The 23218-nt window shown below is 36.0% G+C and overlaps 1 protein-coding gene across 4 annotated transcripts; it reads right to left on the bottom strand.

The window, feature by feature from the left end:
- Positions 1-14485: 14485 nt before the first annotated feature.
- On the bottom strand, positions 14486-22953 carry LOC105052825 (probable methyltransferase PMT9). Of its 4 annotated transcripts, none has more exons than XM_010933765.4 (7): positions 22543-22953; positions 22249-22413; positions 21962-22147; positions 21256-21850; positions 16312-16424; positions 15984-16204; positions 14486-15113 (listed from the first exon to the last, which is right to left on the bottom strand). In XM_010933765.4, the coding sequence occupies exons 1-7, from the start codon at positions 22816-22818 to the stop codon at positions 14798-14800; spliced, it is 1872 nt and encodes a 623-aa protein (XP_010932067.2). In that variant the 5' UTR covers positions 22819-22953; the 3' UTR covers positions 14486-14797. The 4 variants fall into 4 exon arrangements, with proteins under 4 accessions (XP_010932067.2, XP_073100455.1, XP_010932069.2 ...); XM_073244354.1 differs by having other exon boundaries at positions 16312-16427; positions 21962-22144; XM_010933767.4 differs by having other exon boundaries at positions 21962-22144; positions 22543-22952.
- Positions 22954-23218: the final 265 nt, after the last annotated feature.

Below are 23218 nucleotides of genomic sequence, written 5' to 3'. Positions count from 1 at the left end.
TTTGCCACTTTGGTCGAAGGGAGCGGATGGAGACCAGGCCAGGCCATGGGCCCAACTGAGGGAGGATCCCTTCTGCTGGACGCTTGTCCCGTTCTCGAGCATCTAAAAAATCCTGTGGTGGGAAAAATCAATCCAACTGCAGCAGGTGCAGTGCGCCCATGGATAGCGTCCATCACAATACGGACGGCCGCGCATGGCTGCAGGCCGTGCAATGCACGGTACACTCGTCGTTGGTGGTGGTCCATCTTGTGATGGACGCCACACATCAATGGTGCTCGTTGGTGGTTATCCATTCTGTGATGGATGCCATCCACAGGTATACCACATCCTGCAGTGCTGACGCACACCATAGAAGATCCGTATGGGGCAAGTTTGGGACACCTGGATGCAATCTCAAGCAAAATCACGAACTACCATTCTCTTTGGCATCCTCTAATAATTTTAACCTTTTTATTTTTTAATGTTATCCTCTACTCTGATGCGTATGCGTGGGTCCACTTGTGCGGCAAGGCCACATATTAATGCTGTGTCAACATCTGAATAAATTTTCTAGATCCTCGTATGGAACCCCTTAAAACCATCAATTATGAGTTGTTCATTCTGAAGAAGCAAAAATGTAAGTAATTGGGTCCAGAAAATCTTGATAGTAAATGCTATATTAGCAACAATCAAGCATTTCGTTTCAAGATAAAGTCGGCAAACTCATTCAGGAAATCAACCATATGTAGGTGAATTTACGCATACATCCTTTTTCCCTACCCAGGAGCCAAAATTTCAAGCCAAATCAACATTAATGTACTCAAGTAAAATTAATGACTAAAGATGTAGTTGTAGAATATGAGAGGACTATTAATTTGTAGACGTGTCTATCTGGGTATTATTGCTCAATGAAAACCCAGCATATATATACATAAGCTCCATATATACATATGAGAATACATATGATTAATTTGCATAAATTCATATATTCAGTAATAATATGAATAAAAATGTTTGGGGAAGAAGTCCTAACCTAAGTTTTCTAAATATTGCATTCCTATTTTTTCAAAATATTTTTCATAATAATAGAGCAAGTTACACGAGGCTTGAAAAGCCTATAAATATGGGAAATACGTTTTCAAGTGTTAAGAAAATCCATTTAATAGAATTGTTTCAGAAATGAATAAAGTAATATTATTTTTCAGATACTTAATTAATATGCTTGCCAAGTGTTATAGAGGAATTAGAGTGGATTATCAAGTTGCCAGCCAAAATAAATATCTTTTTTATTTTAATTCTTATAGATTCCTACCAAAAAAAGGGATAAGTACCGATAAATAAACAAATAAATAAATAATGGAAAAAATAAGAAAAGGATGGGGCAACGTTAGATTCCAAAGATGTCGACGGCTAGTGTTTTAGAAAATAAAATGGTTAGGAATTATCAACAGACGAATCCAATCTAAAACACCATTCCATAAAGGGACCCAGAAAGACGGCAACAAGGAGAAAGGAGAATTCTACAGCCTGCACCACACCCACCGGCTCCGGGACCGAGAGAGATGGCTTCCAGCGGTACCGAGAAGATCGAAGGAAACAAGAGGGAAATCGACACCAAGTCCCTGCCTTCGCCGAGGGGCGGCGGCGGTCAATGCCTCTGCTCTCCGACGACGCATGAGGGCTCGTTCCGCTGCCGGTTCCACCGCTCCCTCTCTTCAAACTGGATGCGCCGCTCCCAGTCCGTGTCTTCAGGTGATCACAAGTCCACCACCAACTCGGTTATTTCCAAACCCCTCGAGACCGCTTAGGAGAGCAACTTTCCTTTCTCTTCTTTAACAAATTCCCTCCCACTTTCTCCTCTCCTTTGTTTATATCGCTTTTGTGTCTGAGGACTGATATTGGATCTTAGGAGCATGTTTCAAAACCCTCTGGTTTGTACTGCTGGTTTGCTCTTCTTGGTTTTTTGGCTTAACGTGAAACTTAATCTGTGATTAGCCCTCTTCCTATGCTTCTAAATCTTTCTCACAGGCTGTGAAAGATTGGAAGTTCTGCGCTTTTGTTTTCGTGTGAACGAATAAACGAAGAGGTTTGGTTGTTATGTATCCGCCTTTCTCTCTCATCATCACATGGAAATATTTCTTTTGCTCTTTTATATATTCTCAGAACATCAGGATCATGGTTTTTTTAGGAGTCCGTGATAGTTCGTAGGTGATTAATATTAGGTGACACTCGGTTGCGAAAATCTGTTCGATCCTTTCTTGCATTCTTCATCGATTCAAGAGCAGTATTCGGGGTTAAATCAAGTTATTACTAAATCAAGTTTTAGAGAGATAAATGTCCAAATCACTTCACCAGTGATTTGTTATTTTTTTTCTCAAAATAAGGCCCTCGAAGTCGCAAAGTTTGATGCGACCGCACGGTGCTTCAATGATTTGTTGGTGCTTTTAGGTCGCACAGTCTTATCCTTAATTATACTTTTGTTTGTTTATTCTGTAATTATTGGTTACTTGGTCTGGGTGAGATGCCAAGACCAGCATCATATATGACCGGCTAGCTCCAGTGCTCCCAGAGAATATAATAAGTTGTTGTTGTGTGACTAATACCTAGGGGGATCTGTGGTGCTATATCACATTGCACTGACAAGTTGTAACCATCCTTACTGTTCTTCATTAATTAAGGAACGAGTGTTCTTTGCCTATTTGGTTCGGAAAGAACAAAGGGATGACACTAAGATTGTGCTAAGATGGAAAGTGGAGCCGGCCATGTATTGCAACCAATCATTGTTTAGTTGGATAGCTAAAATTATATGGTAGAAAATTTGAAGCAATGCTTAAGAGAGAGCCGTTTATGTGCACACAAAAACCTCATCTTAGTACACCAAAGACTAGCAGGAACGAGAGCAATACACACGATCATTCAGTGTTTGAGTTATTAGCTCATCTTAGCCTGGTAGACTTGGGCAACTTTGGTCAGCTGTGCACACAACTGACCTGCCAAAGCTCTTTCCCACGATTTATGAGCCACAAAAGCAAAAAAGAATAATAGTCTGACCTTCAATGGATTCCATCCATGTGTCAACTCGAGTAGCTTGAAGGACATATGTGACAACAGAGGATTGAATCAGAGTTGGCGTACTGTTAAGTTAGATGCCCAAGATTTAGAGCCGGTTCATAAAACAAAATCTCAGAATTAACTTCCGACAAGGTGGCCACCGGGCATGGATGGTATATCATCCCTTGCCACTTACGGAAGCGGGCGGTGGGTCAATTTCGAGTGGTGTCAGATTTTGCTTTGAAGCAGTGGAGAACTGGTCCCACAAGCTTTGTCTCAATCTGCCCGACGGCTAGTCTCTGGTTTGGATCGGTGGGTTGCAGACATCGGGTGGACTGGGTCTCGAAAAAAAAAAGGAAAAAAACAGGAGCGAGAAAAAAAAAAAAAAAAAAATCCTACAAAGGGGAGAGTTAAGAAAAGCTTCGGGAAGGACATTTAGTGGATGAATAAAGATAGGATTAAGAAAAGTTTTCAAGGATTTGGAAACATAGCCAGCGGTGATCACGTGATATGTCCAAAACTTTGGACCCCATAGCATGTTTATTTCTTTAAACTGCTTCTCTGTCCCACCCATGCCTAACCTGTGACAAATATCCCAATCAGATGAGGATTTCCTCCTATCCTGCTGCAGCTCAAAATTCTTGGTTCATCCCTGTTTCCAAGTTATTAAATGCAGACTCTAATATAAGAAAAATTATTGATTTAAATATTTTTATTTCTACGTATATCTCAGATCATCTAATAAAAAATTATCGCATCATCCAAAAAAAAACAGATGACCTTTTTCGTTCAAACCAGCAAAAACTGTTAGTTGATGATTAAAGTGAATCTTTTTTTTATTTAAAATTTTAAATCAAATTTGAATAACAGTGAATCATTTTGTAATAATAAATAATATGATGATTTTTTATTGAATGATATAACAAAATACATGTAGTAGAACAATTCTCACTAATAATTTCTTCAAAGATAGGCTGTCAAGGGTAAGTCAGGAAGTTCATTTCTTTTGCTATTTTTCTTTTAATTAAATTCTCATCATTTCTATTTCTAACGCGGCACAGAATTCCTTTCTGCAGAACAAGAGTCCTTTCAATTGGAAAAACAATCTCATTCAAAAACACGTGCAAGCAGCTACTGCGTACAATTAATTATAAGAAGAGGCATAAATAGGGTCATGAGAGTGGTTTGTTTTGGATAACAAGGGGATCACAATCACTAATACACACACACACACATAAGAGCGACAAACATATACATATGAATAAGCAGGTTATAAGAAGAAATAAAGGACAATAGAGGCCATGATAACCTTGTTAGCACCTGGTTGGTATCATGGTAGCTACTAGGTATGCATCAACATTTATTTTACATATGCACGTCTATGAAACCTAATAAATTTGCGCAGCAGAGTGACTCATCCATGAAAGACTAGATGGAAATATTTGATCGTACAGTGGATCCATGAATAATTTAAATCATAACTCCATTTAGCAGAGGTTGAGATGGAGCAGAGACAGGTTGCGTGCTGCTCCTACTGCAGACTCAGCAGTGGAACTTTTTGCAGCACATGCTAGTATTAGCCAGTTGAATCTAGCATTTCGACTATAAACAAGCGAAGAAGCCATGATGGTGTCTTATGATTTTTGCCACCATGACAGAAGATTCATCCATTGAAACATGGAGTTATCAAGCTTATAAATCACATGATAGTCATGTCCTCTGATGTATGAAAATAGTATATCAACAATGTGAATTATGCCAAGGAGCTTAATACTTTCATCGGCGATCAGGCTTCAGGACCAAGCATTAAAACAAGATTCACAAGGCAGAAAATCTGACTCTTATCAAAATCATGTTCATATAGCAAATTCCTAAAACACAGTATCTGTCTTGCAGTCTGGTATGAGCTGGGAAAAGCATGACTGTACCAATAGGTGTTACATCTGGAGTTCTGGTATTGATAAAATTAAGAAAGATTAGCCATTGCAGTAGTTTGGTGACCTGGTCCTACAAGATGTCACCTGTGGAAAAAATCCTGACAATAATGAATTTGTCCTCTTTTCGCCAAATAAGAATTATTCTGCCAAAAGGTATCAATTGATGTTCGAAAGAAACATAAAAACTTACAATGATGAGCGAAACTTAGTTACTCAAAAATGGGAAAACATGGCGAAACAAAAGGAAATTAGGAGGAAAAAAATATCTTGGAGGGTGGTTTAAATCACACCAACCAAGTAATTAAAGAATAGCTCTTCCTTTACTCTTCTCATAGAAAGGAACAAGCATTGTCCTTTCCTTCATACCGTACTACTGCATGATGCATGATATCCTACAACTTTAAGAAGAAACAAAGACAAAGAATCAAATACAGTGTCAAGATAAAACAAGCACAAATTAGACTTAGGTTCAGAAAGGGGTAACTGAGATTGCGAGAACAAATTTAACTACTGAGATATAGTAAGATTGTTATATCCACGACTTCCCTAAGGATCTGTAACTTGTGGAATTGGTTTCGCGAAATCATTTCAATGCTCACATTGCAAACAATCCACTTGCATGTAGTTTAATAGGTTCATAACATATCCAACAAGGATGGCAGCAACTCTAACTATTATAGAAGTTCAATTTATTTCAAAAATATCTTTGACAGATGGAAGGACTGTTTTCATGATGTAAAACCAGTGCTTTCCAAGCGCATTAGATAGCTCAGGTCATGTTATTACATTTAAAGATATTATTATTGAAGCCAGGGCTCAAGTACCAATACTAGTCATTCTAGTACCTTACCATACTCTAGAATCATACCAGTCTGTTATGGCATATACTAGCATGCTACAATGCCATCGCGATGCATGGTACACCTAAGGATGATGACACAATTGAAGTGCATACAATGTGTTGATACAATATCATCCCAAAAGGAGTACCAGTACTCGTGTATGGTAGCAAGGAGTTCTATCAATTAGAGCAAATTGTATTTTCTATCAGAAAGTCCCATAAATAATAAGTGCTACATATTCTACGAACCATAGATGGTTAATCAACCATTACTAGCAAATACACTGTTAACAAACCTCAAAGATGAGCTAAACAATCAACCAGCTCCTCTCTACATGTACACAGTATTTTTAGAATTGAAAAAGAAATTAAGAATGATAACCACGAATTCGACCACACTGAATTAATACCTGCTCAATTTAACTGCACGAAATTAATACTGCCACTCGAATGTTTGAGAATGACTCATTTTTTGATAGCTGCACAACCATAAATCTACACACGCATGAACCAACGTTCATGATTCTCGAACCTTGACATTCAATAATAAATGCATCATCAAGAAATGTCTATAAAAATCAATTGAGGGTTTGAAAGCACAACCAAGGACCAGAGGCCTTGGCACCAGCCATTATACCTAGAAGCTGGATGCCCAAATGTCATTCATACTTGGGCACCAACACACCTAGAGCACACCAAAGAGGGTTCAATCAAGGTTCTCAAAGCTATCATCATCATCATTATCAAGCTGTTGTTCCATGCCAACCATACCTAAAGAACCCATCCCACCATTGAACGGGTCTTAAGAGCTCAGCATGCCATTTTGGAGCTTTGAGATGTACATAGTGTTGGTCATTTAACTCAAAGCCACAGACCAAGCTTCAATGGCAGAATCAACCTTGTGCCCCTTTTACACAGCAAAGAAGGTCTTCTAGAGGAAGAGCAGAGAGAAAGAGAAGGAAAGAAAGGAGACCAACAGCTAGACGAGGTAAACAGGTTGCTTAAAGAATTTCCTCCCTGGATGGCATAAACCTCTACATTTTATATATCCCTTCCACATAAGGTTTTTATCTCAAAAACTTAGTTTGCATTAATATTGCGCAATCAACAATATGATATACCTACAAATATTAGCCCATGTTTTCTCAATCTATATTATTTGTGATGTTGTGATATATTGGGATGAACATGTCACTCAAGATTTCTAAATTAATTATTAGGTATTTCTATCTAATATTTTGAGAACTTCCTAGGTCTATCTCTCTTCTACAAGGATCTCTTCCTTGATCATTTAATTAAGAAGTTTTTGATTTTTTTTTTTTTTAAGAATCTCAAACAAGATAAATAGATATCTTGATTCATCTCAATAGGCAATCCACCAAGATAATCATCAAATTCCACATCTTCTCAATGTTCTTGTGATCATCACCTCACACTTTTCTTGTGGTCTTTCTTCTAGAGATTTAGGTATTGGAGATTCAACTTCTATGCAACAACTACATTAATTTTCATAAATTTGTATAGTTGTCTCTATTCAATAATTCTTCTACAGAGGAAGTGACGCTCAATTCCCCTAAAGTTAATGAGCAGAGCAAAGAGCAGTGATTTACAATTCAGGATCTTTTCCCAACTCTTAGGCACATAACCAACCCCCCGCCTCTTCCAAAAAAAAAAAAAGAAAGAAAGAAAAGAAAAAAAGAGGGTTTTGAACTAAAAGCGGATGGTAAATCTATTTGTGGATTTAAGAGGATGGTAGATAACTATCCACAAAAAAATTAAAAAACAAACAAAAAAAAAAAATCTTGTTGCCCTAATGATGTCTTGTTTACTAATTTATACAATAACAATATATGAGAGGCCTGACAAAATCTGCTAAGTTATTATAATATCACTTCGACAATATGAACACGTGATTACCTTAGAAAGGTTTAACTTTCGTTAGTTGTTGTACTTGTCATGATGGTACACGTACATTAACATAAGAAGTAGTTCATATCCTTGCAAGCAAATGAGCTGCAGAACTGATCGAAGAATTTTTGTTTGGATTGGTCAAGCAATTTAAATTATAAAATCAAATCAGAAAATATTACTAAGTAACTTGAATAAATTAAAATAAAGCAACTATTAGATCAAATACTTGTCAATGAAATATTAAAATCTTTTAGATTAATTATATAGATATTTAGTTTTTAAACAGTTATTCATATTGGCTGCCTCAAACTGAATAATTCTATTACCACCACTGAGGACCATAAAATCCAACATCAAACACCTTGCTTTCACTTCGTTCTGGTTTCAAGGTCTTAGATCATATTGGTGAAGCAGTTGTACCAATTAATATTCTATGCATCTTTTATATGAAAGTTCTACAGGCCAACAATTTCACAAACTCCATGAAGCATAAACAATTGGGTCAACTCTTAAAAAATCTTTAGAAAGATTTGCTAAACCATCACCACCTCCTTTCCACAATATAAACACCATATCTACAATTTCACAAGCATATTAAATATCAGCATCCAGGAGATTCTACCATATCCAATTTAACCGCGCATCATTATCACCACCACCACTGGAATGTTCGAGAATGACTCACTTTTGGTAGCTGCAACGCGTGACCATCTCAATCCTTCGTATTGAATGCATGCAAGGACGCGTCGATGTCTCGAACCATCCACCATCGAATGCATCATTCAAGAAATTGCCTATAAAAGCAAGCCAGGGACTCGGAAGCTCACCGCAAGAACCGAAAGCCTCGATTCGAGCCCGAAACCTACCCCGATGCCATTCTCGTCCGGGCACCGGCACGCCCGGAGCCCGCCGGAGAGGGTGCGACCGAGGCCTTGCGCGCCGTCGACGTCCAGTACCACCCATACCTTAAGATACCACCATGACAGAGCATCCTCAGCCTAGCCTTTCTCGTCGGGGAAACGGGATGGAGGTGGTGAAGAGGGGGAAGGAGAGGGGAAAAGGCAGGTGGAAGCAGGAGAGGGCAGCCGTGCGTGGCGGAGGAGAAGGTGGGAGAGAACCGAAGAACAGAAGCTGGTTGGGAGGGCAAAAACCTGCGGAATCCATAGAGACGAGGGAACCGGACGAAAGATTCATCTTTTTGTATCTTTTATTTATTTTATTTTATGTTATGTTTTTTCTATCATTCGGAAAAGGCAATTGAACAATAGAAGCAGAATTAATATAAAATATTTGTTGCCGATACCTTGCCGGTCTTATAAAATATTTGACGCTGCTGCAAGTATTTGAATCCTTCCAGTGTTGTTACAAGGATGTCTGAGATCAGTCTTCTTATGCTTTCCTTGACAAATAAAGGTTAAGGATATGGGTCCTTTCTTTCTGTTGATTGCAAACATTTGGACGGATCTAAGAGTGGAAAATGAACTTAGAGATGGCAAATTAGGTTGAGTGCCACGTTTGCTGGGCTAAACTATCAGTGTCCTTAGCTGCTTAGCATGCATGATGAATGTGATTTATTAAAAAGATAAAACACTAGACTCATGGCTAGGGTTGGAAAAGGGTTAGGACCGATCAGACTTCTTTCTCTCTCTCTTTTTTTTTTTTTTTTGGGATAATAAAGAGAGGCCAAAGGAGCCACCCAGCTTTTATTAATGAAGATAAAAGAATTAACATGTTGGAAGAGAGAGCAAGATCAGTTAAAGAGATTAAAGAGGATGAATGAACCCCAATAAAAATCAAACATTGGGAAGAGAAGAAGGAATATTGTTGATGTTATTCCAAATTCTCCCGAAAGCCAGTAGCCCTTTTTTTTTGTTTTTTTGACCGTAAAGGGAGAGATTTAAGCGAAGAAAGGGGGCTGGAGACAGGTGGTGGCATGGGAGAAAGGGGTATTGGGTTTGGGAGTGGGTAGGACCAAGTTAATTAGGCTTTGAGGACATCAAAGCCGGGGTTGAATTTTTATTGGGGCAATGACGGGGCCCAAAGCCCGACTCAAAGCCAATCGAAGAAAGTGATGGCTCTCTACATCACCAACTCGGTAAGCGGGCACCCAAAGGAAGGGCACAAGTTAATATGGCTTTCACGAAGCTACAAATGACAAGTAGATAATGAATAAAATAAAACTGACCCCAACTATTCAAGTTTTTTATCAAAATAATTTTAAAAAAAAAATTATAAAAAATAATATAATTTTTAACTTATACATCCAAGTAATGTAAATCCTATAAAATACCATTCCAAATAACGTTTTATAGTGTCCACCTCACCACTCCTTTTCCATATGGACGACGAACAAAAAAAAATTCGTCATTTCAAATGACGTTTTCAAAAACGTCATTTCAAATGATAAATTTTTTTATTTCTAAAAAAATAAATAAAAAAATAAAAAAAATAATTTTAAATTTTTTAAAAATAAAAATTTTAATTTTGATTTAAATAAAAATCGTCATTTCAAATTAGTATCTCTATTTCAAATTATTTTTTTAAAAAAATATTTTAAAATAATTGATGTAAAAAAAACACCATAAGAAAAGAAAAAAGAATTGAAAAAAAATAAAAATTATCATTCTAAATTTAAAAAAAATAAAAATTTTAATTTTAATTCAAATAAAAATCATCATTTCAAATTACAATCCCTTTTTAAAATTTAATTTTTTAAAAAAATATCCCAAAAAAATACCTTAAAAAATTAAAAAAATAAAAAATACCATAAAAAAGAAAAATTGAGAAAAAAATAAAAATTATAATTTTAAATTTAAAATAATTAAAATTTTTAATTTTAATTCAAAAAAATATTATTCCAAATTACTTTTCCCATTTCAAACTAGTTTCTTTAAAAAAATATCCAAAAAAAATATCTTAAAAAATTAAAAAAATAAAAAATATCATAAAAAATTAAAGAAATGAAAGAAAATGAGAAAAAAATAAAAATTATAATTTTAAATTAAAAAAAATAAAAATTTTAATTTTAATTCAAATAAAAAATATCATTTCAAATTACTTTCTCCATTTCAAATTAATTATTTTAAAAAAAATATCTCAAAAAATATTTTAAAAAATTAAAAAAAATAAAAAATATCATAAAAAAATAAGAAAAAAATAAAAATAAAAATTATAATTTTAAATTTAAAAAATAATAATTTTAATTTTAATTCAAATAAAAAATATCATTTCAAATTACTTTTTCCATTTCAAATTAATTTTTTTAAAAAATATTTCAAACAAAGAAAAAAATACCTAAAAAAATAAATACCATAAAAATAGAAAAAATGATAAAAATGGGAAAAAATTAAAATTAAAATTTTAAATTATAAAAAAAATAAAAATTTTCTTAAAAATTTTAAAAAATTTTATTTTTTTATAAATTTAAATTTATAATTTTTATTTTTTTCCCATTTTTTCACTTTTTTATGGCATTTTTTATTTTTTTTTATTTTTTATTTCAAATTAAAATTTTTATTTTTTTATAATTTAAAATTATAATTATAATATTTTCCCATTCTTAACCTTTTTATATTTTTATGACATTTTTTTTAAGTATTTTTTTCATTTGTTTGGATTATTTTTTAAAAAAATTAATTTGAAATGGGGAAAGTAATTTGAAATGATATTTTTTGTATGAATTAAAATTAAAATTTTTAATTTTTTAAATTAAAAATTATAATTTTATTTTTTATAATTTTTATTTTTTTATTTTTTATGATATTTTTTTATTTTTTTAATTTTTTAAGATATTTTTTTGGGATATTTTTTAAAAAAATTAATTTGAAATGGAGAAAGTAATTTGAAATGATGTTTTTTATTTGAATTAAAATTAAAATTTTTATTTTTTAAATTTAAAATTATATTTTTTATATTATTTATTTTTTTGATATTTTTTTAAAATTTTTAAGATAATTTTTTTGGTATATTTTTTTAAAAAAATTAATTTAAAATGGATAAAGTAATTTGAAATGATATTTTTTATTTGAATTAAAATTAAAATCTTTAATTTTTTTAAAATTCAAAATTAAAATTTTTATTTTTTTCTCATTCTTTTCTCATTTTTTCTTTTTTATGGTAATTTTTATTTTTTTAATTTTTTAAGATATTTTTTTGGGATATTTTTTTTAAAAATTTAATTTTAAAAAAGAATTGTAATTTGAAATAATGATTTTTATTTGAATTAAAATTAAAATTTTTATTTTCTTAAAATTTAGAATTACAATTTTTATTTTTTTAAATTCTTTTTTTATGGTGTTTTTATTTTTTTTACACCTATTTTTTTTTAGATATTTTTTAAAAAAAGTAATTTGGAATGAGGATACTAATTTGAAATGACGATTTTTATTTGAATCAAAATTAAAATTTTTATTTTTAAAAAAATTTAAAAATATAATTTTTATTTTTTTCTTATTTTTTTGAGAAATAAAAAAAACTCATCGTTTGAAATGGCGAGTTTTTTTTTTTTTTGTTCGTCGTCCACGTGGAAAAGAGGTGGTAAAGTGGGCACTATAAAACGCCATTTGGAATGGTGTTTTATAGGATTTGTATTACTTAGGTAAATAAATTAAAAACTATATTATTTTTATAAATAATTTTTTTAAAAAATTATTTTTGTAAAGGACTCCCAACTATTCGCACTGAAGTCTGCCATGGATGATGGATATCACCAGGAAACAAGTTTCATAGCAGCAAACAGGGAGATGAACAGCCATGTTCGGCAAACCAACTACTACACTATGAAGCAACTACACCTCAGGATGGTTTGATAATATGAAGTTGATCAAATTAGGAAGGCATGATGGTCATTGACATTTTGATGAAACGAATATGAATCCTGAGAATGTCCAAAGGCATCCAGGGTAAGTAGGTAGACAAAACAAATATTGCGACCCCAAGGCATGCTATCGTCAAGTCCCAAAGAAAACTCATACAGAAGACGACGAAATCACAAGACCAGAAAGTCTCAGCCACTTTGGCAAAAATATGAAGCATAGTTTGCAACAAGAAACTTCCAACACCTCAGGGAAACATGGAAACAAGAAAGAAAAAAACGTCAATAGGATCAATAAAAATTGATTATTGACACAAAAAAATACAGTTTTCAGAAAAGAAGCAGCCAAGTAAAAAGGAATGGCTAAATAGAAGCAATCCATGTTGGGGTTATAAGAATAACATGTTAGACAACAAATTCATGTATGGAATCTCACCCTCCCCAACTCCACAGCAATAACATCAAGCTAGTTTCATGACCATAAGTCAAACTACAAACTAGTTTATTCTATCCAAATGCTTCCCTATTTAGAATGCATAATGAGAAAAGAAATTCAATGACACCATCTCCAAATATAGATAGACATAAAGGTTATATTATTTAGCATAAAAAAGTCGTAGTATTGGTTTATAACAGAGTACAAACATAAAAGCAACCAGCCAAACTCTTATAGATCATTGCTTCATAGGAAGTATAAAGCTCTAACTCCCACCACCATGAAGACAAGGACAAGGTGAAGGGTCGACCCCTTTTGGATACGGCAGTCCGTGACAGTCCGACCATCCTCATGTTGCTTCCGAGAAAAAAAAAAAAAAGAGACGCTGCTGATTTGGTGGGATGCTCTCCTTGTACCATTTCTTTGCCTACGGTATCGAAACTCTCCACCCGTAGGGCAACTGTCTTTACCCGTGAGCGCATCCTTCCAAATGACGCAGGACCCGTGAGCGTCTTGCCTGTGAGTTACATCCCGCGAAAGGTTTGCCTCCCGAGCCCCCAGCTGTGCTTAGGCTAATATGGTTGACGAACAATTGAACAAAAAAAAAAAAAAAAAGAGGTTTATTTGATGAATTGTTAGCTGAACTCTTCTCCAAATTTCATGATACATGATAAAAACTTTGAACCGTAATTTGCCCAGAAGAGACGGAATGCCACACAATATGATCTTGAAGAAGACGAGTGCTGCAAACAACTTTGTAATAAATTCAGCTTCACGAGACGAGGATATATTTGTGAATCAATTGTTCATCCCATCGCTCCCAATTCTTGCGAATCAATTGACTCTCCATTTGTGAAGTGCACCTCCTGTCTTTGCATTAGAACATGCAGCTGTGGGCTGTTTCTTCGCATTTCCTTTCATCTGAATAAAGTGCCAAAGCCAGTAGTCTGACAGAGGAACAAACTATTACCTCATAAGAGACAGCATAAAAAAAACTCTACAAAAAATGTTTGGAAAAACACAGATCCTTCAGTCATATGAACCTCGTCGAAGACCCTCTCAAGAAAGTAAAAGAAACTTTATATCAACTCAAATGGCATCACATAATCAACATTATATGATATATCAAGTCTAGTAAATATGAAGTATTGCACTCCACCACGCGGTGTCATATACATACACTATTTGATGGTGCTTGGTACTTCACAGCCCATGATGAAGATATATTACTGCAATATATGTGTCCACTAAAGAATGAGACATATCGAGCTTGATTTAAGAATACATTACACAAACAAATAAATTACAAGGCATTTGTTTGAAGTTTGAATACAATCTTCTACCAAAAGAACAATAAAGAAAACACAACAAGAATAAACAGTATTTGAAGATTCGAATGTGATTATTTGTCGCAATGTAAGATTTTCATCACAGAAAACAAACAAGTTAATTTTGTTGAATGATAAATATTACATCAACTTTTAACTGCTATAATATCACCAATGGAAGACAAGGAATTGAGCTTTGGTAACACTTTCTGTTACCTTGATTATATTACTATACTACAGATAATTATGAGAAGTTGACAAGCGCTGCAAAAGAATATTATACACTTGAGCAATGCAGGGGCGGTTACAAAACTTTAAGGCTGCAAGATACATGGGAAAGCAAGGCCCTTTTCAAACCTAGGCAGCCACCTAGTCTCTGGAAAGCCTTAAGATAAGATATACAAGGAAGAAAGCGCTTCAGATAACTTAGCCTCCCACCCGGTCTCTGAACAAGAACAAAGGGAAAAAAGGAAAGCAACATGTTGACCATGTCCAAAAACACTACAATATCTCATCATCCTCCTTCCACAACTTCTTCCTCACAATCAGAACCCTTTCTTCACCTGAAGACAGAGCATCAACTTTTGGTTCCACTTCCGACAACCAGAGATCCCATTTCAATGCTGTCAAGAATGTCCGAACATAATTTATCACGGGAACTTTGTCTCTGATAATGACAAACCCAAAAGGCCGCAGCATCCGGTCCATCTCAATGAGAAGATCCTCCAAACTACAACCTTGTTTCTCTATCTCAGAGAACACAAGCCAGGCATGAAGAAGATCATAAGTACGTGGGTATGTAGAAAAGGACTCACACCTGCATTTGGATAAAAGAAATCATAATTAGAAATGGCATGCACTAACAATATAACAAACAATAAATTCAATTCTCAATCTGGTAGCAGAGAAAACCACACAAGTCACAAGCATTCAAGAATTTCACATGGCATGAAGTTGAAAATGACCTGACAGGAAACATTTATAGAACTAATTTCATGAATCTGGCAAACAAGGAAACATGCCTAGAAGCATAATTCGGGTCAGGTCTGGATACTTCATTCTTTTGAACAGAAATGACACCACTACAGTCATGTGCTTCCAGATGTTTCATGAATTTTCTTTTCTTTGATGAAAATAGCAATATTTGCTTGTGTCTGTGTATTCCTATATCATATGAAGAAGAATATCAAATGTTGTTACCATAATCAAAATATTAAGTAAGCTGAACAAAATGATGAAAAAGCCCAGACTATTTGAGCAATTTTCTCATCAACTTATATATTTTTCTCCCCAGTCATATTGAAGGAATCTGAGTAAAAGAGAAGCTATTCATCAGAGCGCAAAAATCTGCTTCTACCTGTACTGAAATCCATAGGTACCAGAACATCAAGCATCAATTTCTTGTTTTTAGGCATTTTAAACTCTAGTAGACCATGATCAAAATTATGGATCCTTAATTTTGCATTGTATAATTGAGGCTTCTCTATGTGAGTGTTCATCAGCATTGCTTCAAGACATTGTGATTGCATATAAACTCACAATTGATTTCATCGACGTGACTAAAGATTTCAGCGAACTTATCAGGTTTTGGAACAATAACTACCATATAAAATACATTTTATTTTTTGACATAAAACGATATAAAATATGTTATTAGATCATTTTTCTTTCATGCACAAATACATACCAGTCATGAAGAGTCCCAATTAAACCTCGATCATAGATTATTTTCAGTTTGCCAGATTCAGTGACAGGAACAACATTCATGACCCACACATCTTTATTTGCAAGGGATGCTGCAAATCCACCAAGATTTGCCCTCATATCCATTACATTTCTAAAAGAATCCTTCTCTATCTGAGTTTTCATCTGCTTCCAATACTGCATTACTCTCCAATGCCATATTTCCTGCATAAAACGATGACAATCAGGATCAGAAAATGAAAAGTGATGGTTCATGAATTATTTTAAGAAAATAAACAAAAGGTTGTAGCACTAAACCATCCTGGACGTACATTGTCTTCAATAAAATTCTCAGGACTGATACTGAGTTCCTCCAACCGAGGTGGTGGTGTTGTAAGCCTCCGTGGCCACAGAACCAGCTCACTGCCTTTTGCTCTATTCACCTCTTCTCCAAATTAAAAAAAAAAAAAAAAAGGGGAAAGTTCATAACATTAGAAGTGGTAGAAAACATCATTGGAACAACCATCACAAAGTTTTCACCCGAAAATTTCAACCAGCACTCAGTATGATGGCATTAGAGTGCTGATGAGTTAGAATGATAACATACAGGATAAGTAGTCAACATATGCAGCTGGTCCACACTACCATGCAAAACTAGAAAGAACAAGATGAAGAAGTTTTTATAAATATGAGGAACTAAATTCAGACAAAAACTCTAGAAATCAAAACAACTATACCCATTCTATGTATAAAACAACTCTAAAGGCAAATCTAGTTTTGATGAATAAGAACTTCATCAGAGGAGGCCAGCATGTTTTTACAAATCTAATTACTCCTCAAGCAACTAACATTGACCAAAGAGCATATTCCTTTGGGTTTAGCTTAATTTGCAGCTTAACGATCCATTTCCATCAAAGTCTGCCTAGAAGTATCAACGAGCAACTTGATCAATGCAAGAATACAGAAAGAGTAAGCAACAAATGCAAAGCCATCAGAAGCAAAATCTGATGGGAATTTAGTATTTTTTGTTGCTGAAGTCGTGGTGGATGTAGGGCAGTCTCTATTTGAAAGAGACGAAGCGAAATGTAACAGATCATGACAAAAAGGACACAGCAAAGACATCTTTTTTCTTTTTCCCCTTTTTCTGGAGAAAAGAAGAGGCAGATACAGTGCCCTACTTTATTGGGTGTATATGGAAACTGCATTAGGTCTCTAGCATTGACATTTAGAGACATTACCAACTCTGAAATTGGCACATATGGACATAGCTAAGACATCCAACTAATCTTTTACACGTTCCCATAAAGTAATATCATACAGTTCAAAACGGTCAATTATGTGCTTTACATGAGGGACAGCAAGAATATTGCATCCTTACTTTCTACTTCGTAGAACCAGCAACACCCCACACAACTGCATATATGAGCAGCAGAAACCAACATGTCTAATGACCAGATAAATCATATCCACTCGATATTCTACATCCTCCTTCCTCATGCTTTTGACTCTTTTAGTCCATACTATTTATTCCAATTTCTGATACATGTGAAATCAGCATCCACTCAATTATTATTTCTTAGTCAATTCAACTTGAAGTGAAATCAGTGAAATGTCAAAGTTCTTGTACTGATTTCATTTTTTGTGTTAATCATCAATATTTGACACTGCAAGCTCGTCATCATACATTGCCAGCAAATTTAGATTCCAAAGTCGGACAAATACTTTGTGTTTTATCCAAATCTGAAATCCTTCCTTATTTTTTTCTCATTGATTAATCATTAAAGTAAAATAAAATAACAATACTTTGCAATATGTGCATATGTCTATAGTTTAGCCCAAAATGAAATTAGGTACAGAGGATAGTATAGGACGCCTTGATAAAAGGGCATCAAGGTGAGAAATTTGGAAGATGGGATTAGCTTCAAGAGAAAATCTGCTAAAGAAACAAATGGAACCAATTGAAGTAACAAGTAGTGGTAAGAAGTGGAAAAGTCAAATTGATGTAAGAATTACCACAATCATGACCAATATGCTCTTACCAAAAAAAAAAAAAAAAGACCAATATGCCTAATCAAATCTACATGTAGTAAGCAAGCCATTTTTGCAATGTGCCCTACTAAGACTGCCACCTTGCCAACAAGACCACTTCTGTATCTGTTCTGACAACTTCAAATGTAAATTCTTATATTCTCCTTTTTTTAAATGGTCCTCCTATACAAATGCAGACCTTTTCCTATTTTGAACTTCATTGCATGCTATACATCATGTTGACAGGGTCTTCATCTCTTTATCTATTATTGATGCAAGTCATAAAGCTTCCTTCTTTGCACTCAATAGGACCTTATGATTTGGGTTTTCTCTTTAACCAGCACCTCAACCAGTAAAACACCAGTGGATATTAGCCTGCTATCTAATATGCGGGATTGATTGTTAGAATTACACTTCCGATCCTAACATTAAGATGCTAGAAAAGCATTCTTCTTTTTCTCAGCAACTGAACATCCACCCCCCCTCCCAACTTTCTTTTTGTAAATAAGTCTTGACACATGATCAAGCATAACACATAATGTCATGGCGTTTGCAGCAACAGATACTCTAATCCATGATGGTAGTTGCTGGGCAATCTATCATAAAGTTTGCACTTCAGAATTGTTTGTGTAAAGAAGAAGATTATGATGCATTACATGTCAAAGATTTATCTAAGATCTTGGTTGATAGAGTTGAAATGACATACAACAATCTAAAGCAAACAAGACACATGTTTCTATAGCATATGTTATACAGATATTGCATTCAAAACACATGTTAATTACAAATATGTAGAAGAGGATATATAACTCATCCGAGCATATTCATGACACAGTCCCATAAATGAAGAAGAGACTAAAAGAGCAATGACAATGAAGCAGGGTTTGCCGTACCGGGCCGAACCGCCCGGTACGAGGCGTACCGAGCTGGACCAGTCCCTTACCGGTCCGGTTCGGACCTGTTTTTCGGAAAATGACCCCGAACCGCACCGAACCATCCGGTTCGGTGCGGTTCGAGCCCATACCGCCCGGAACCGGGAGATATAACTCAGTTCGCCGTCGATTCGGGGTGAACCGAACCGTACCGCCCAGGGGACCATTTCACATAGGGGAAGGGGGGAGGGGGGGAGGTGGGGGCCTTTTCACATGGTTGGGGGGAGGGAGGGAGGAGAGAAATGGGCGTGGCCCACTTCACATGGGGGGAGGGCCTGGTGCTTATTAAAGCACTAGGCCTTCGGTGTTCTTTAAGAGTTCTCAGAGAACACCCATGGCCATGGGCAACTTAATCGTTGAGACCTCCAAAAAATTAGAAAAAAAGACAAAATTTCGTGAAATTGGAGGAGTGATTTGAGAAGAGGCTGATCTTTGACCGGAGGTAAGATAATCTATTATTTTGTTAGTAAATATTTTTTTATTTTTGTTGTTAGAAATAGGATAAAAATGAGGTAAAATAAAAATAGGAGAAAATCATGCCAGAATCTTATGATTTTGGTATGATTTAATTATATGTGATAGATCTTTGAAAAATCTACACGATGACACCAAAATTGTTAATTTTCGTTAATTATATATTTTTTAAATATTTTTAAATATTTATTTATTTAAAAATTAAAAAAAATAAATTTTAGGAAAAAAATTAGAGTTTGGGAATCATGTTTAGAATGATTCAAGCTACTTAAATCTAATTTCAATTTTTTTTTCAAATATTTGAAATTAAAAAATTATTTTTTTAATTATTTAAATTAAAAAATTTAATTATAAAATAAAAAATATATAAAAATAGTGTTATATTTTAGTTAATTTAAAAATATTATTTGAAGCATATAACATATTTATTTTGAATTTATAAGTTTTAAAATAATTATTAAAATTATTTTAAAATTATATATAATTATTTTAATTATCATTAAACTATCGTATTTTGTTATACTTACATATATTTTAATTATATATATATACTGCGGACGATCTTGCATGTGGAGTAGGATCCATGGATGTATCTGGATCATCCTCGCATTATGGATCCTATTATCCACAGCCACCTTATGATCCATATGCATATGGTGCATCCGAGGTATCATCTTCTAGTGGTTACTACCCTATGCAGCCTGGAGCATCTTACGGATCAGATTTTGCTACTGGCATATTTGGATGGGCTCCTCCACAACCGTACCATCATCTCGAGGATACTTCTCAGAGTCAGAATTTTAGCGAGATGTCTGAGATGTCTTACAATCCAGAGAGGATGCCTTATGGGATGATGAATATTCGAGAGTACGATGCAGTTTGACTAGAAGGTTGGACTGATATCCCTTCAGACTATGTTGATGATCCAGACATCTACGAGCGTCACAGACACTCGACAAGAAATTAAATGCAGAGTACATCTTAAGATTCGTATATCAGTTATTGCGCTTTGTACTTAAATATTTAGATACATTTTAATACGTATTTTATATATTTTTTCTTTAGTTTTAAGATGACATAGTTGAAATATAATGTAAATAAATATATGTTTAAAATTTTGGATCAAGAGTCTTTGTACCGCAACCTAACTCCAAATTGAACCCAAATATGTCAATAATATGCAATATAATGCCATATTGAGATTGTATTTATCAATTATTAACTTCAAAAATTCAAAAAAAATGAAAATTGAAAAAAATATTATGTACCGGTACCAGACCGGTACGTCTAGATGTACCGTGTATCGGTACGGTATGGTACCGGTACCGTACCGGTCCGGCACCGGCACCGGCACCGGCATGCCGTCCGGTACCGGTACAACGAACCTTGCAATGAAGTTTGAAATATCTCATTTTCTGATTTCAACATGAAATTAATCCCCTACCAAGAGCAATAATTTCTGACATAAAACTGCACTACTCCAGTCGTGCTACTTCGTTATCACTAATAATACATGCTTTCCAGAGAGAGTTATTTGTAGATCAAACACTTGATTCTTATATGTGACAAGACATTCCTTATCACTGACAAACTCTACTCAAATGCAGATATATTTGATTAAGGTTTTTGAATCTGTCGATCATCAGCACGAACTCTTGGGTTAAAGTCAGTAGCACAACTAGAAGCTCATGAGTGTATGCTATCTGTCACAACCAGAAACTCATGAGGGTATGCTATCTGTCAGTTACTGACAAAATATTTTCATGATATAAATAATGTTGTAAGATTCAAAGATATTTTAGGCACACTATCAAGTTATATCCACATAACTACTCTACTTACTCTTAGAGTATGGAGTGATGCATGCCTCCATGGGCACATTCCAAGCTGCATCAGGGTCATCATCGGAGCTACACAAAGGAGGTATGGTCCCAGGATCTCTCCTTGAGTAGCACCCATTAGTCAAAGGCTTAACCCATATCACGGTCTGATTTTTCTTTGAAGCTATTCTCCAGCACATCCTCTGAACAAGATCACCCATTGCTCTCCATATCCTTCTATTCTTCTCATCTGTAGCATAAGCCTCTGGTGAAGAGTACACAAAGTAACCCCCAGGCCTCAACAACCTATCCAGTTCCAGCAACAGGATCCCATCTCTCTGAAGCCAATCGATCCTGCACCTAGAGCAGTGTGCTAGTTCAAATGACCGACTCGGGTATGGCAGCCGTTTGGTACCCAGCACACCCAGCATCGAAGGTATCCCCCTCTCAAGCGCAAACTGAATCTGGTTCTCGTGGACGTCGTTGGGTGCGAGAGACATTGCAATGATGTTATGAGAAAGAAGGTATGCACCGAAGCTCGCAACCCCACAACCGACATCAAGGACAGTCCGAATGTTCCCGCCATTGCTGAGGTTATCATTTGGGAACTTGAGCATCTACGGTTTCAATCAAAAGAGTTTAATCATGGGTTTCATGATTCTTACGGCCAACACAAAGAACAGAGCAAAAAGGAGGAAACTTTAAGACCGCGCGAGGTCGTCTGATACCTGTGCAATGTGGACGATGTACCTGGCAGCCCCGAAGTGGAAATGTGTCCCGCCGCCAGGGAAGTTGATCTTGTCCCCATTGACCACCATCCACCTCTGGTCGGACTTCTCACCGGCAAGGTGAGTGTGGGGGACGTTCACCTTCCACACCGCATCCCGGCTGGCCGGCCATCTTATCACAGCCTTCTTGGCACATAAAGATCAGGTTTTGGGAAACAGAGAGGGTGAGCAAACAAGAACGAAAAGAAACGAAGGGAAGAGGAAGAATCAAGAAATGGAGCACTCACCCTGTAGCCGACGGGAGGAGGGATGAGGCAGTTGTAGCGGCGAGACGGGGGAGGGCAGTGGCGCTCGTAGTGTTCCATTAGACTCAAATTAACCTTCAGCTTGAGCTGGTTGATGAGATTCCGATCCAGGCAAGGTATCAGCTCGGAGAATCTCATGCCGCAGACCTAATTTTTGTTTTTCGATCCAAACCCCCACGGGAAAAAATGGCATCAAAATTTCGATTTTGATCGCAGAAAGAGAAGGAATCATGGAAAAGATGAGATCTTTGAGATGAGCAGGGAGGAGGAGAGTACGGGAAAGGACTTGATGACGAGGCCGGGGGCATCTCTGGAGAGCGACGGAAGGTCCTCGTCCTCGTCAGAGGTGGCGGCGATGAAGCTCCGGAAGACGGGGTCGGAGCCGTCGGCTGGGTGGCGGTCGCGGCGGCGGAGGCCGGGGGCGAAGGAGGTGCCATAGTAGAGGCAGACGAGGCCGAGGGAGACGATGAGGGCGATGAGGAGAGAGGAGAAGAGCTTCCGACTCAGGAGAACGCCCTCGACGTTGCCCCTCTGCTGCTGCGGAGGCTTCATCCCCTCCTCTCTGTGTCCGCCTGTCAGAGTCTGGGATCCAGCCGAAACCCGGGGGTTCGAGTAGAGGAGTGAGAAAAAGAAGAGGAAGGGGTGAGAGATTTGGTAGAAACGCGGAAAACCATAGGAGGACGGACGGAGGAAAGGGAATTAATTGTCCGTCATGAGTTGAGTCCAGTTCGGGTAAAGACCAGTAGTTTCGGCCCTTGGATCTTCTGCTGCTCCGCGATTCGTGCAACTACCATATGGAGGGAGGAGGGAATGCGGTTGGTTCTAGTTGGCCCCATCTTCTCCGAATGCCCGGGCTCTTATTCGGGACGGGACGGGACAGCGTCGAGCAGGGGTTCGGTTTGCATCTTTCGCGCTAAAAGATGATTCCCATCTTTTGGGACGTCAATAGTCA

This window comes from Elaeis guineensis, chromosome 10 (assembly GCF_000442705.2).
Source record: "Elaeis guineensis isolate ETL-2024a chromosome 10, EG11, whole genome shotgun sequence".
NCBI lineage: Eukaryota > Viridiplantae > Streptophyta > Magnoliopsida > Arecales > Arecaceae > Elaeis > Elaeis guineensis.
This window is presented reverse-complemented; position numbering and strand designations above follow the sequence as displayed.

Bases quoted from the DNA above. Each gene is read 5' to 3' on its own strand.
- LOC105052825 (XM_073244355.1), bottom strand. From the start codon at position 22,818: ATGAAGCCTCCGCAGCAGCAGAGGGGCAACGTCGAGGGCGTTCTCCTG. The intron at 22,148-22,248 runs GTGAGTGCTCCA...TTATGTGCCAAG, and splicing joins CTCCTCCCGTCGGCTACAGG to AAGGCTGTGATAAGATGGCC. The intron at 21,851-21,961 runs GTATCAGACGAC...TTGAAACCGTAG, and splicing joins ACATCGTCCACATTGCACAG to ATGCTCAAGTTCCCAAATGA.